The sequence below is a fragment of the Glycine soja genome, chromosome 2 (assembly GCF_004193775.1).
Source record: "Glycine soja cultivar W05 chromosome 2, ASM419377v2, whole genome shotgun sequence".
Lineage (NCBI taxonomy): Eukaryota > Viridiplantae > Streptophyta > Magnoliopsida > Fabales > Fabaceae > Glycine > Glycine soja.
Window position 1 is genome coordinate 12,501 of NC_041003.1, and position 15,468 is coordinate 27,968.

General features: G+C 35.6%; 1 protein-coding gene across 5 annotated transcripts in view; it reads left to right on the top strand.

The window, feature by feature from the left end:
- The window catches only part of LOC114377194, a 15,318-nt gene extending 271 nt beyond the window's left edge, over window positions 1–15,047 (top strand). The window contains exons 1-18 of one of the 5 annotated variants that reach the window (XM_028335637.1): window positions 1–84; window positions 194–952; window positions 1,044–1,118; window positions 1,204–1,266; window positions 1,921–2,097; window positions 3,510–4,073; window positions 4,161–4,916; window positions 6,026–6,301; window positions 6,441–6,596; window positions 7,183–7,535; window positions 8,239–8,716; window positions 8,987–9,313; window positions 11,935–12,706; window positions 12,825–12,883; window positions 13,074–13,553; window positions 13,985–14,023; window positions 14,317–14,336; window positions 14,631–14,803. The exon at window positions 1–84 is cut by the window's left edge and continues 269 nt beyond it. In XM_028335637.1, the coding sequence (XP_028191438.1) occupies window positions 233–952; window positions 1,044–1,118; window positions 1,204–1,266; window positions 1,921–2,097; window positions 3,510–4,073; window positions 4,161–4,916; window positions 6,026–6,301; window positions 6,441–6,596; window positions 7,183–7,535; window positions 8,239–8,716; window positions 8,987–9,313; window positions 11,935–12,706; window positions 12,825–12,883; window positions 13,074–13,553; window positions 13,985–14,023; window positions 14,317–14,336; window positions 14,631–14,655 (5,340 nt within the window). In that variant the 5' untranslated portion in view covers window positions 1–84; window positions 194–232 and the 3' untranslated portion in view covers window positions 14,656–14,803. Of the gene's footprint in view, window positions 85–193; window positions 953–1,043; window positions 1,119–1,203; window positions 1,267–1,920; window positions 2,098–3,509; window positions 4,074–4,160; window positions 4,917–6,025; window positions 6,302–6,440; window positions 6,597–7,182; window positions 7,536–8,238; window positions 8,717–8,986; window positions 9,314–11,934; window positions 12,707–12,824; window positions 12,884–13,073; window positions 13,554–13,984; window positions 14,024–14,316; window positions 14,337–14,630 lie in introns of those variants that run through there. The other 4 variants (XM_028335613.1, XM_028335628.1, XM_028335621.1 and 1 more) reach the window with 4 other exon arrangements.
- Window positions 15,048–15,468: the final 421 nt, after the last annotated feature.

Genomic DNA, 15,468 nt, shown 5'->3' on the forward strand with positions numbered 1-15,468 from the left:
TCCCACAACAACGATTCTTCCTTCCCTTCCACACCCCTATTGTCAGTGCTACGATCAGCGGCATCGCGCGCCACACTCTTTGGGGTATTTTTGTTGCTGATTTTCTATTGAGCGTTTTGATTTCTCATTTCTTATTCTAATTTCTGTCTTTTTATTTGTTATTGTGCTTACATATGCTGATAAATTTTTGAAGACCTTCTTCATGTATCACATATAATATAAAGAATAAAGAATGGACTCGGTTGTGAATGCTGCGGTGGAAGAGATATGTGCTGGGATTGAAGATGGACTAACTCTCGCAGCCCTGTGGGCCAAGCTTGAAGACTCACCCTCTCTTTCATCCTCCAATCTCTGTCTCAATTCCACTGTCAAAAGAGCCATATGGACAAACCTGCTTCGCATTCCCACTCTCCGGTTTGAACCACAACCCTCTTCTTCGGAACTGGAGGATGCCGAGAAGCTCAATACAAAGATCTTTGCTCACCAGAGCCTCACGGATAACTTTGTCGGTCTCTACGACTCGCAATCTCTCCAAGATGCCCAAATGCGTGTCCTTCGCCTTCTTGCTAATGCTAGAGCGAATGGTGTCACGCAAACTCAGCTTGCCAAACAGTTGCACATTGATCCCAATAACTTCCATTATGTGTTGAGGAGTCTTGAGTGTCAAGGCTTGATTGTCAAGCGCTCGGCAATTGAGAAAAAGAAACAAATCTCCAGTCATGGTGAATCCAAAAATTATCCGTGTGTAGCTACCCATTTAGTATACTTGCATCGCTATGCGAAGCAACTTGCCTCTCATCAAAGGTTTGAGTTTGAAATTACCAAATTCAACTCCCCTGATGATGACGATGAGGATGCAGATGGAACCACCCTTCAAACAGATGTTCATCTTAAGGATTATAAACCTCAGATGAAAGCTATTTGTGAAAAACTTGCAGAAGCCAATGGCAAGGTTCATTTTCATTCAATTCTCTTTAAAGTTACCAACCGACTATTCTCATCATTTTATGCTCATGTTTTAATTGTCATCTTTTTTCTTCAAGGTTCTTCTTGTGTCAGATATTAAGAAGGATCTTGGTTACTGTGGATCGCGTCCAAAACAAAGGGCTTGGCGACAAGTATGTTTTCTGACTTTGAACTTTCCAAAATTATAATTATGTCTTCTCCTATATGTCCAGATTGCCTTATTGCTCGTGTAACCAGATTTCTCAAAGGTTGAAAGCACATGGCATTGTGGAACAGTTTGACGCTAAGGTGAATGGCAAGGTTGGTTAGTTTACACTGTATCTATGTTTTTTGTAACTCGTTCCTGTTTGATGAATTTTAGTCTTTGCTGGAGATTGTAATTTTCTCAGCAATGTCTTTCTTGGCAAGCATTATAAATCTTCTTCTCCTTATGGGAAGAAAATCCAACTTATCAGTTACATTATTCTGTCAACATAAATAAATAAACAAGTAGTCACATTAAGGGTAAAAACAGATTGTTTGGGCTTGCAATGTATCATTTTCACCCTTGAATTTCTAAGTATGGCATCTTTTTACTGTTGCAAGACAAGAATGAACCTGATTGATCTTGTAATTGTCTGAAAATATAAGTTGTGGTTACTTGGTGGATCTGTATTTTAACACAGTCCTTTCAAATAACATGGCAGTGATGACTAATTCTCCACTATTCATGCCATGAGATTAATATTGACTCATTTGACTGTCTGAGTAACCAAACCTCTTCTTTTAGCTCCCATCGTTTTCCCTTTTAGATTATTATATCTCTTGTTTATACCTCATGTTTACACCTCTTTATATCAATTGAATATTTTGTCCTTTACAATCAGCCAATTCCTCCCCTCCCCCCTCTTAGCCATAAGTTGGTATAACTTTGTTGTGGTGATCATATAGATGTAAGTCTTTACGTGTTTGCAGATTGAGGCTTGCCTGCGCCTTCTTGACCCAATAACTACAGAATCTGGAAATGAAGATAAAAAGTTGAACTCCGGGAAAATCTGTCAAGTTATTGATCAGCTTGTGGAGCTTCCCATGGAGCATCAAATTTATGATATTATTGATGCTGCAGGATCTTGTGGCATTACTTTGAAGGAGGTGCGTTTTTTATTCTTATATTCTCTTTGTTGGAAGACATGAAAAGATGTAAATTCCAGGAAAAGAGAAAGAATTGACAAACAATTAGATTCATTGATTTACATTGTTTAGGGCGTTGATGAATGATATGGATCAGAGGTTGGCTATTTCCTTCTAAAAGTACTTGAATAAACTTGCTGATGAATATTATATTTAAATTTATGTTGTTGTTTAGAGAAGATTTAGAGGAAATATTTTGCAATATTATTTGTGGTTTTTAATGTATTACTGGCAAGAAAATGGTTGCAGTGAATTTCTATAAAGTGAGATATAGTTGTAGAGATGATAGTAAGGGTGAAGTTATACTGTTTGAGTGAATTGGTTGTGTCATGCAAATGCTCTTTTAGCTTGAAGCATGGACAAGGCACAAGCTCACCCAAACCTTGTGATGCAGTTTCACTGTGTTCTTAATTCTGTCTTTGCAATATAGTTCTTGTTGTCAGATATAAATGTTAAATGATTAGGGAGCTTGGTCAGCTTCCCATACTGTGGCTGATAGCCTTAAAAGCATGTGATGTCTTTATTCAATATTTCAATGGCAAGGTCAATTGTAACAAATAAAAAGGGGAAATGTTTCCTAAATAACAGTTAGATGGAATGATTGCTTCCCAATAATGGGAAGCGATGGGTTCCTGCTCATTTAAATGCTTTTAGGGGACTGAGTTTGTGTGTATGGCTTCTATTGGTGTTCTGCTTGCTATTGCTTCTAGGGAGTTGCTACTTGCTATTGTCTGATTATTGATATGCAGAGAGACTGAGGATGTAGGCTTGGCTGCAATTTATAGTTGTTTCACTCCTAGTTGTTTCTATTCTGCTCTAGAACTTGGAGGATATCTTATCCTGTACCGCAATGTATTTTCCATCCTTTCTATGTAATGAATCTTTTTTTTTTAAAAAAAAAGATTTATTTAGACGTACCTTTGTAGAAAAATCTAGAAATATGTGACAATAAAATGATTCCATTTTTATTCTCCAAAGAGGAATTAAATAGGTATTTAAAGAATGATATAAGCATCCAAAAAGGAAACAAATCACTCCTAATCAAACCATCCCCTACACTTTCTCCTCATCAATGCCCCTCAATTTTCTCCTAATTAATATCCCTCAATCTAAGCTATTTAAACCTGTTAAACTAAGAATATTTTTAAGTTAATACCTAATATTTACAGCTCGACAACCTTTTCTCTTTGTTTGGAATGTTTGTCTCTTGTATACACTTTTGAACTTTTTAATTGAAATCAGCTCCATTCTTTTTTATATGCTCTCTCTTCAAATGAAGTTTTGTTTTTCGGGCTGGTTCTCAATGATGCATCCTTAAATGTGAATATCATTGCCTTTGCACTTTGAATTTATTGGGATTTTTTTGTAAACAGATATGTGAAAGGCTTGGGATTGAACTGAAAAAGAGTCACATTCGACTTGTAAATTTGTGCTATAGATTTGGAATGAAAGTGCAGGAAGAACAATGCCTAAAATCTAAGGCAATTCGAGTTTGGACTTCTAAAAATTTCAACCCTGAACCAGAAGTTGAACTTATTTGCAAGCTTGATGAAAACAAAACTTTAAACGATGTGCCTGACAGTTCAAAAATAATATCTGAATTTGAGACTTCAACTACCAGTGGAAAACTTGCTGACCCTGCAAAATTGGAAGATAGAGGAGTTGGTGCAGAACTATCTTGTGTATCTCCAAGAAATACTGAGTCAAACTTTGTAGGAACGTCAGCAGACTTGCAAGATTTGGTCCTTGACCGAAGAAGTACAGTTTCTCACTGCAAATCAGTCAGTTCATCAGCGGAGGCAGACAATGCACCATCAGGAGCATTTCCATCTGACATGTTGAAACCATTCTCTACTGGATCAAATCAAAGATATGCAAGTCTATCTTTAAGTGTGGATAACACTAGAAGGGCAAATAGGATACTAGAAAGACTAAAGGTCTGTCTTTTTTTTTTTTTTCCTTTCCTAATCCTATTGCAAATGAAGCATTCTAAGACATTTCTTTTTACATTTTTCCCTATGCAGGATGAAAGGTTCATTTTGAAATCTGAGATAAATAGGTGTCTTATTTGCTTTGAGAAGGATAAGTCTACAAAAGTGGACCGCAAGACTATTGACCGAATATTAACTAAACTTCAAGAACAAGAGCAGGTCAAATGTATAACAGTACATTCACCTGTTATTTCTGAATATTCCAGGACAAAAGATTGTGTGGTAGTTGTACATCCATCCATGAGTCTAACTCCTGAGTTATTTGATGAAATTCAAGATAGAATACGATCATTTAATTGTTATATTCGCAGCAAAAGTGCTTCACATCAGAAAAATGATGAATTGCTACCTGTAATGGAGGATATTCAGAAAAATCAAAGCGTTATAGTTCCAGATGGGCAGGCTAGTAAAGCAGAAGCCATGCGTGCTAATGGATTTGTATTAGCAAAAATGATTCGTGCAAAGCTGCTGCACAGTTTTATTTGGGATTGTCTGCATAGGTCAACAAGCCATATTAATGTTTTATCATCTAAAAAATGTGTCTTCGAGGTAACTGATGCTCCTCATAGTAGCAGCAAACTATTTTTTCTAGAAGCAACTATTAAAGAAATGCCAGTTGAACTATTCTTAAAAGTTGTCGGGTCCACTAAAAATTATGAAGAAATGATTGAAAAGTGCAAGATGGATTTACGTCTCTCTGATCTTCCTCCGGAGGAGTACAAGTGTTTAATGGATGCTCAAGCAACAGGAAGATTGTCATTAGTTATTGACATTTTACGCCGATTAAAGGTATTCCTGTTTACTGTTGAGTTAAATTTGAGGTCTTTGTTTTAAATTGGAATGATTTAAAGATTTTCTTTTGCAATTACTTTTGTTTTGCTGGTTCCATCTTATTAAGGTCTGGGAGTGGTGGAATATTGAACCGCTTAAAATGCTAGAGTTAGAGTCATCTTTACCAAACAAAATATAGCAATTCCTTGACATGTTGCAGTCATCATTGGTGGACAAACCTACTTTTTTTATCTCTTTTAAGGATTTTCTTTCTCATTTCTGTGTTCTGTTCTTGTTTCCGTACTCAATTAGTTCCGTTCATCCTTACCCAATGTGACTGTGATAGTGAGTTGGGAGAGCAACCCAACTAATGATGGCAATGCATAATTTGAAGTCTTCGGCACACTGACTTGAGTTTTTTTACAACAATCTAAAGAAATCTTACTCATTTATGTTATGTCCTAAGATTTTGGTTTTTATTAAGAGTCAAAGGAAGTGAAAGATACTTGATAGATTGATAGGTAACCAATGGTTAGTTAGTTAGGGTCTGATTTAAAATACTTAGGTATAACATTAATAAGCGAACTAGATTAATATTTTATTCACTTGATTGGCCACACTACTATTGTTAAAAATGGTAATGAAATACTTAAGAAAACAGGAGTAAAAGAAAAACATTTTTACTTAAGAAGCTGCTAAGGCATTTTTAGTTTGTCGCAAACTGATATACCTGGAACTTATTCCGTATTCCTTCTCATGGCTCGTAAAACTTTCAAGTATTTAAGTTATTCTTAGCATGGCTATTTTACCTCTTTCTCATCCCTGCTAAGGAATTTGTATCTTGCTTTTTGTTTGAGCAGTTGACTGCAGATGGTAAATTTTCACTTAGTTTTGCCCATCTTGTTTTTATGCCATAATAAACTTACTGTATGTAGGATAATATTATTCTTTTTTCTCCCACTGTAAAATTAAGTTTCTGAAAGACAAAAAGCTGCTAAATAGAGGGCAAAAAGGTCAACCAAAATGGAAAGTAAGAAACTGTTAGGGAAAAAAGTTAAAAGAAATAAGATTACCATTACACTGTAAAATTTAAATGATACATGCTTGACGTGGATTTATTTGTGTAGTTGATACGAATTGTAACTGATTTGCAATCTAGAGATGGAGTCAAAACCCCTCAAACTCACACGATGGAGCTTCGGCCTTACATCGAGGAACCCATTTCAAATGATGCAGCATCTTTAAATTTTATATCTCTTGATCTTCGACCAAGAGTCAGGCATGATTTTATTCTATCTAATAGAGGTGCAGTTGATGAATATTGGCGAACATTGGAGAATTGCTATGCTACTGCTGATCGAAAAGCTGCTTCATATGCATTTCCTGGATCTGTGGTCCATGAGGTATTCTGGAAGTTTGTCTCCAGTTCACAATTTGAAAATTTCTCAGTTTTCATGCCTTATATTCAGCCTAATATTATATTTTGATGACATGGTATCAGTACAAACACTAAAGATAGTAATTTTTTGTTTATATTGTTAGCTTTTCCGCTTCCGTTCATGGGCATCTACTCGTCTTATGACAGCTGAACAACGTGCTGAACTTTTAAAGCATGTAACCAAGGATAATCTTAGTGAAAATATTTCATATAGGGACTGTGAGAAGATTGCAAAAGATCTGAATCTTACCACAGAGCAGGTTAGTTTGTTTCAAGCTGTTGACTTGATTTTGTTGTTTATCCCTTTTGGAAAAGAAAATACAATATCAGTACTGTACACGCCCCTCCCAAAAAAAAATCATTATCAGTAGGTAAGTATATCCTTGAGGGAACATAACGTCATGGGCTCCTGTCTTGTCTCAGTTAAATAGACAATTTTGTAGATTATCTTGCTTAATATGTTTGTCTCTTTAATATGTTTCTCCAAAATATTATTTCACATTTATATCAGAAAGCATGATTTGTGTAGTTGTAGTTGACAAGAAACCTTTGATCAATTATGATGAGGAAATTAATGGCTTTATTCTAGGATTAACTTGTCACACACTTTGTTTCTTGAACCAGTTGCTGCTTATAGTTTTAGAGACACAGTCTGGTAGATTATACTGAGAACTGTCAATGGAAGTGAACTCCCAGAATTTAAAACTTTAAATGAGGAAAAGTATATTCTATTTTATTTGAGTAAAATAAAAATTTAACTCAGTATTATCGCCGCTGTTTCAAGATGAGTGACTCTTGCAATTCTTTCCTATATGTATTTTTTTCAAACTTTAATGCCACTTGTAGGTACTTAGCATGTATAAGAGTCATCGCCGTTTTGTTTATCAGTTCAAAGATGAAAAGATAGAGGATAATTCACCTGAATGCAAGGGTAATTCATCTCGTCGTAGGAAAAAAAAATCCACTGAGCTCAGGCCTGCAAAGCATGCCAGAATTGATGATGCAGTAACTGATGTTGTGGACATGCACATAGAAGGATCACAAAATTTGGATGTGCATTCGGGAGAGTGTGCCACACATATGCAAGAATTTGAGGAGAGTATGCCTCAAGACTGTATCCCCCTTATTAGCCAGCGTGTCTTAACCAAAATGAAGCCAACACGCCTAAGGAGATTCATTTGGTCAGACAAAACTGATAGGTAAGAGAAATTTTAGGAACCTGTTAAATCTTGAGTGAAATAATTATTTTACTTTAGATTATATGTGTGGATATAACGACTCTCTGAAGTTGGACCATTTATATATTAAAGCCAAAATTGAATGAAGTAATTCAGCTTATTCTTGCTTGTATTTTTAGTTTGTTCTGAATTGATAAATATAATGACTGTACAGTCTTATTTTGTTACCATTATTAGTGGAACCTTTAATGCAAGCTTAAATCAAAAGAGAGTTATTTTAAGGCTTTATTTTTCATAAACTAGCATTGGGCTTAATGCTACACAAGCAACTTGTCAGGGGATATTTTTGTGATAAACTTTTACAAAAACTATTGTGGCTCTAATTGATATTAAATAATTATTTTAAAAATTTTGATTAACTCACAAAGAAAGGATAAAAACTAAAGAAATTGCTTATAATTGATCATGATTGCTGATTTTGTGACACGATTTTAATATTCACAAGTTTTTTTTAAAAAAAATGGCTTGAATTATAATTCATAAATAGCTTAAGAGTATTGATAAAAAGGTACTTTCCCCCCTCTGTTTGTATCCATTCTATTGCTCTGTAATTTGAAGGCATATTTGCTGTAATTCAGATTACAAATTGTCAATCTCTCCTGTAAGGCTATGAATGTGGTATTATCTATGTGGTCTGAGTATCTATGATTTTATATCATTTCAGGCAGTTGGTGATCCAATATGTTAAACACCGTGCTGTTCTTGGTGCCAAATATCATCGCATAGATTGGGCATCCATTTCTGATCTTCCAGCTTCTCCAATCGCTTGTATGAGAAGAATGAATTTGTTGAATAGTAACATGAGATTTAGGAAAGCCGTGAATAAACTCTGTAGCATGCTCAGTGAACGATATGCAAAGCAACTGGAAAAGTCCCAGTACTCGTCATTAAACAATGATCGCAAACAGTTTGTGCGATCCCAGTCCTGTGAAGGTATCCTCAATAACTCTAGTCCTGATGCTGAAATTCAAATTACAAGTCTAAACAAAGAAGCTTGGGATGACTTTGAGAACAAAAATATCAAGATGGTCCTTGATGAGATTCTTCGCTGCAAGATGATGGCTAAGCTGGGTGCCTCCTCCCAAAAAGGTCAATTGCAATATGATGGGTGGTCAGATGCAAATGCGAATGCTGATGGATTTGTAATTCTCTAAGACTTAAACAACAATAATGTCAAGTCATTGCTTCCAAGTATCTAAATGAGACTTAACGTATTCCTGGCTGGATCTAGTATTTAAGTTTTAATTTCATAATTTTCCTTTGTACTCCTCTCATTTTCCTTGTTGGATGAATCATTTTTAATTTTTATAACTTGTTTTATAGTCTTCAGGTATTCTGGTATTAGAGTATACTATACTCTAATATCTGGAATCTGTCTGATACTCTGACAAAAGGAATCTTTTTTCTGGCAGGAATCTCAAGAAAATGAAGAAATTACATCAGCTATTCCTTGTGATAATATTCAGAGTCATGGGAAGCCCCATACATTTTCTGCCCAAAGATCACGGCGGCGGCGGCTTGATAAAAATTTTACTAGGTTTCTGAATAATATGGTTAATGTTTATGGACAAGTAAATGAATCATTGGCTATTTCAAATGTTGTAGAGCTATTTAAACTTGTTTTTTTAAGCACCTCAACAGATCCTCAGGCACCCAAATTACTAGATGACATTCTTCGGCGATACTCACAGCATGATCTATTTGCTGCTTTTAACTATCTTAAAGAGAAAAAAGTTATGGTAAGTTGTTATCAATCTCTCATTGTTTGTATTAATTGCAACAGATGTGATGTTGATTGGTTATGTGCTTAAATTGACCCTGTGCTGTTGATTGCTGTAGTCATCTTTATATTGGTCATCATGTGAAATAGTAACATGCCTCATAATTTTATAAAGCATATTAATTACTATGTATGAGCCATATTACGTTTTCACATGTGTGTGGGTGTGTAGACTCATTTGTTTTCACATGCGTGTGGGTGTGTGGACTCATTTCTAAACCGTAAAGCCTGTTTTACAACAACAACAACAACAACAACAACGCCTTATCCCACTAGGTGGGGTCGGCTACATGGATCAACTTCCGCCATAATGTTCTATCAAGTACCATACTTCTATCCAAATCATTAAGTTCGAGATCCTTTTTGATAACCTCTCTTATAGTCTTTTTGGGTCTTCCTCTGCCTCGAATAGTTTGTCTTCTCTCCATCTGGTCTACTCTCCTCACTACAGAGTCTACCGGTCTTCTCTCTACATGTCCAAACCACCTAAGTCTATTTTCCACCATCTTCTCTACAATAGGCGCTACTCCAACCCTCTCTCTAATAGCTTCGTTTCTAATTTTATCCTGTCGAGTCTTACCACACATCCACCGCAACATCCTCATCTCCGCTACACCTACTTTATTCTCATGTTGGCTCTTGACCGCCCAACATTCTGTTCCGTACAAAATCGCCGGTCTTACCGTAGTCCGATAAAACTTTCCCTTTAGCTTGATCGGTACCTTTGCATCACATAACACCCCCGATGCTTTTCTTCATTTCATCCATCCTGCTTGAATGCGATGATTCACATCCCCTTCAATTTCCCCATCATCCTGTATTACAGACCCAAGATATTTAAACCGTGTGACTTGAGGGATAATATGGTCTCCTATTTTCACCTCTGAGTTAGAAACCCTCCTTCTTTTGTTGAACTTACATTCCATATACTCCGATTTGCTTCTGCTTAGGCGAAAGCCATGTGTTTCTAGAGTTCGTCTCCAAGTTTCCAACCTCTCATTCAACTCCTCCCTCGACTCTCCAAGGAGGACTATGTCATCTGCAAAAAGCATGCATCTCGGCGCTATCTCTTGGATTTGTTCCGTGAGGACATCCAGAATTAAGGTAAAAAGGTAGGGGCTAAGGGTTGACCCTTGATGTAAACCAATTGTGATGGGAAAATCGTCTGACTCTCCACCCTGTGTCCTAACACTAGTCGATACCCTATCATACATATCTTGGATAGCTCGAATATATGCAACCCTAACCCCTTTCTTCTCTAGAGCTTTCCACAAAATCTCTCTAGGCACTCTATCATACGCTTTCTCCAAGTCAATAAAAATCAAGTGCAAGTCTTGTTGGGCCATGCGATATTGCTCCATCACCCGCCGTAATAAATAAATCGCTTCCATGGTCGACCTTCCCGGCATGAAACCAAATTGATTCTCAGTAACTTGAGTCTCCTTTCTTAATCTCCGTTCGATCACTCTTTCCCATAATTTCATGGTATGACTCATGAGCTTGTTTTAAATGAAGTAATATTTATCTTATAAGAGAGTTGTAGCATAACATGAGGAAAATGATCTGCAACACGGTTATATATTTGAAGGCAGTTGCTAAGAGAATATTATGTCAAAATTGACTTAATTTGGTGATAAAATGTCTATATTCATGTTGTCAGTATTAGAATTAAGCACATGTAAACATGAGATAAGCACATGCATAACTCAGATTAGCTGTTACTGATTTTTAGCTGATTGAGTAATTAATTCCTGTATGTTAGCCCTTAGAATTAGCATCAGATTCCATTTTATTGAATGCTGTACAGATTATAAATATACATGTGTAGACTGATTAGTCACATAATTCGCCAAATTCTATCCGCATGTTACATTTACAAAGGTTTACAAGAATATAGAGTATGGATTAAAATATACATAAAAGTTCCTACATGTCCCCGCAATATAGGTTGTACATCCTTGTGTATTTGGAAAAATACCTAATACATATTCAAGCTATGAAATTCACTTCAAAATCATTGGTAGCCACACACTCTTGGAGCATAGGTTTGGACCTAACTCAATCCCAAAAGTTAGCTCATGGGGCGAGGGTTGTCTTCCACTTATATACTCTATCTTGGCACTATCTTTAGCCGATATGGGACTTCGAGTTTTCCCAATACACACACTATTAAATCCCAAATAAGATAAAAGTAATCAGGGTCGCTATAGTGTTGTTTTTAATTCTCAGGTTTACTAAGACTCAATTTAACTGATAACTCGTTACTAACTGTAATGGACATTTTCCTTTGACCTTAAAAGACTTCATGGATGTTGCCTTATATTTCTGAAGAGGTTAAAACTATGATGAGCAACCTGAATGTGTGTGTGTGCCCACTTTAAGATAGTTTCTGGTACTGTTGCCATTTATTTTAATTTGACTCTCCACTTTAAGATTTATTTTACTACCTGATTTATTTTTCTCTTCCTTTCTCCTTTTTCTCACTAGTTACTGTTTTATATAGACAACCTGAATATGTGCATGTGTGTGTGTGCCCATGCATGTTTTTGTACAAGTTCTAATTACATCAACATTTGACAGGTTGGGGGCACTGGCAATGAACGTTTTGAACTATCACAACAGTTCTTGCAGAGTGTTTCCAAGTCACCATTTCCATTTAATACTGGAAAGCAAGCTGTTAAATTTTCTGCATGGCTGGAGGAAAGAGGCAAAGACCTCACAGAAGTGGGCGCTAATCTTGCTGAAGATCTACAATGTGGGGACATTTTTCATTTGTTTGCTTTAGTCTCATCGGGTGAACTTTCAATTTCTCCATTCCTACCAGATAATGGTGTTGGAGAGGCTGAAGACTTGAGAAGTGCAAAGCGTAAATCTGATACTACCGAGTCTTCATATAGTGATAAAGCCAAAAAGTCAAAATCCTTCTTTGGAGTAGAAGGTGAAATTATTTCTCGTCGGGAAAAAGGATTTCCTGGTATCATCATTTCTGCACACCGAACAACAATTTCAAGAGCTGATATTTTAAATTTGTTCAAGGATAATGATAACTATGGCCAACCTTTTGAGGGAGATTTCCAATTAAACATTGGCCAAAGCAGTAATTATTCACTTCCTGACCATATCTTGGAAATCACTAAATCTTCTGACCCTGTACCTCTGGAAGAAAATCGTAGTGAATCACCCTGGGAAGCTATGGCAGGCTATGCACGACATTTGTTGTCAGAATATTCCAATAAAAAACATGCATATGCCATTTGTGCTGAGGTCTTCAGGGTTGTTTATGCTGCCATCCAAAAGGCTGGTGACCAAGGATTAAGCATGGGAGAAATTTCCCAGGTTATAAACTTGCCAGGTATAGATTCTGAGATTTAACCAAGTATAAAATTGACTTGAAATTGATTAATATTTATAAAGATTTTCAATTATTTATACTTTGAAAATGTTTATTGTTCTTTGACTTTGTCTTCCAGGAGCAGAGATAGATGTCTTGATTGTTGATGCTCTTCAAGCATTTGGGCAAGCCTTAAAGGTTCCTCCCCCCTTTTCCTTGTTTCAATAGTTTATAGCATGTGTTTGTTTGCAACTAATGGTTTGACCCAACAGAAAGCAAGTTTTTTCCCTACTTCTACACATACCATGGCTTGAGACCCAAAATCATGTTCAAACACAACCCAAGTACCCAAACCATGATTTTTCATAACTTGTTATTTTTGGATCAGGTCAATGCTTATGATACTGTCCGTGTTGTTGATGTCTTATACCGTCACAAGTACTTTTTGACACCTATGTCTGATTTTCATCTTCATGTTGTACAACCTTCCTCAACAAAAACCATCGAGAAAAGTGATCATACATGTGAGCTTTATGAATCGGAGGAAAGGGATACTACTTCTGTTGATACTTCGAGAGAAAGAAACACCGCTATTGATAGCGTGCACACATTGACAATTCTCAATCTTCCACATGGGGATGTGGATCCTGAAAATCAAGCTTGTGATAGGAATGAAGGCTGTAAGCAAAACAGACTTGGTTTATCCAGAGTCAATCATAAGAAAGAAACTCTCGAATTTTCTTCTGGTGAATCATGTGTGCCAATATTGCCATGGGTCAATGGAGATGGGACCATCAACAACATTGTTTACAGGGGACTCAGACGTCGTGTTCTTGGAATAGTGATGCAAAACCCTGGGATATTGGAGGTATGCAAACTCTATAATGCTTCTTTATTTAATATATTTAAATTTTCATAGAACTTTGAAATGGGATTAGCTCTGAGTGATGCTGCATATTAATATCAACAGATTTCTAACAGAATCATAAAAGAAGATAAGAAAGATATTTTGAGAGAGAGAGAACTTGGGAAGCAAGAAGTGAAAAATGATATTAAGCCACTCAACTTTGTGTTACAGTTTGGTATATATAGGCTAGAATAGTTAGTTATAACCACTAACCTTTAAGAATTGTAGTTTGCCTCACCTTTCTTTATGTGTGTGGATTTCAAGTAAAATCTGGCAAAATCTCCTTTTGCAGCATTATAACTTGAGGTGCAGCGTAAATCAAGTTTTACAATTTTTAATCCTTCATTAGGAAATGGAAAAATCCACTTACGATTTCATTTTGTATGTGTTAGGATGATATTCTACATCATATGCACGTGTTGAATCCACAGGTATTTTATCAAATTTTCAAAATTCTGCACTTTTGTTATGAAATTGCTAGTTACTAGTTTAGTCATGTGCTGACTTCTATTCTGAAATTTCTGGACTATTATCTCCATTTGTTTTTTTCTTAAAGAATCTTTTAAAGATAAGATTGAGTCAATGATCCTTTTCCTGAGGTATTATTGAAATATGCCTCCACCCTCTAGTTTAAAATTATGCAATAAACCTCCAATGGTTGGCAAAATCTATTCCTACACTTACTCTCTGTGTATGCCCATGCTTGTGTTGTTTGCAATCACAGATTTTGTTCTTCCATACAAGGTGAAAAGAAGCTGATAAGGGATGATCTACGTATATTATGAAACTAGAGAAGATTCAAGCCTATAAGTTTCTCAATGTCTAACTCCAATTTATTTCAATGTCATTTATCAGATAAAACTATATAAGTATAATAGGAAAGGTCATTGGTTTTATGCAAGGCTTTATACTATTATTTTTTTCATCTGGTGATTGTGAGCCTAAACGTTGATATGATTTTCTTAATGCTGTCACTGCCTTTATTACTCTGTTTGTATGGTGGTTTTGAGCTTATATGCTTATTCGAGTTTCTGACAGAACTGTAGAACTCTCTTGGAATTGATGGTTCTGGATAAACACCTAATTGTGAAGAAGATGCATCAAAATATGTTAGATGGGGGACCCTCCTTACTTCCGGAACTTATCGGAAGCAAATCCAGTCAACCGAAGTTGATATGCCGAGAGCATTTCTTCGCCAATCCCATGAGTACTTCCTTGTTGTAGGGAATCTGTGGCATTGACATTAGACATTAGTACTTGTTATATAAAAACATATTTATAGGCAATTTTGGATACTGGCCTTTTAGTTATATTTGGAAGAAGTGTAACTTAGGCAATCCTAGTAAATATGTTTCAGGCTAGGAACTTAGGATTTTGGATATTTGACAAGTTTGGTTGCTACAATCCTACTTGAGTATAGCAGGTTGGTAAACACATCATTCAGATTTTTTCTTATTTACTAGCTTCCTAACCGGGCCATGTCGGGTTTTTTTGTGGTAGTTTCGTAATCAATTTATATACACAGTATTTATTTTCTTTTTATCTATAGAATATATATAGTCCTTTTTCGGTTTTGTACTTGTTTTTTGTCTTCTTGGGTAGTAATATCTCTTTTATGCATAAATATATTTTGCTCATATAAATAATTAATATTTAAGCTTAAAATAATTAATATTTAATCGAAGTAAAAGTATTAATATGTATACATAAAATATGTGGTAGTTTCGTAACCAATTTATATACACAGTATTTTCTTTTATCTATAGAATGTATGGTCTTTTTCGATTTTGTACTTGTTTTTTGTCTTCTTGGATAATAATATCTCTTTTATGCATAAATATCTTTTGCTCATGTAAATAATTAATATTTAAGCTTA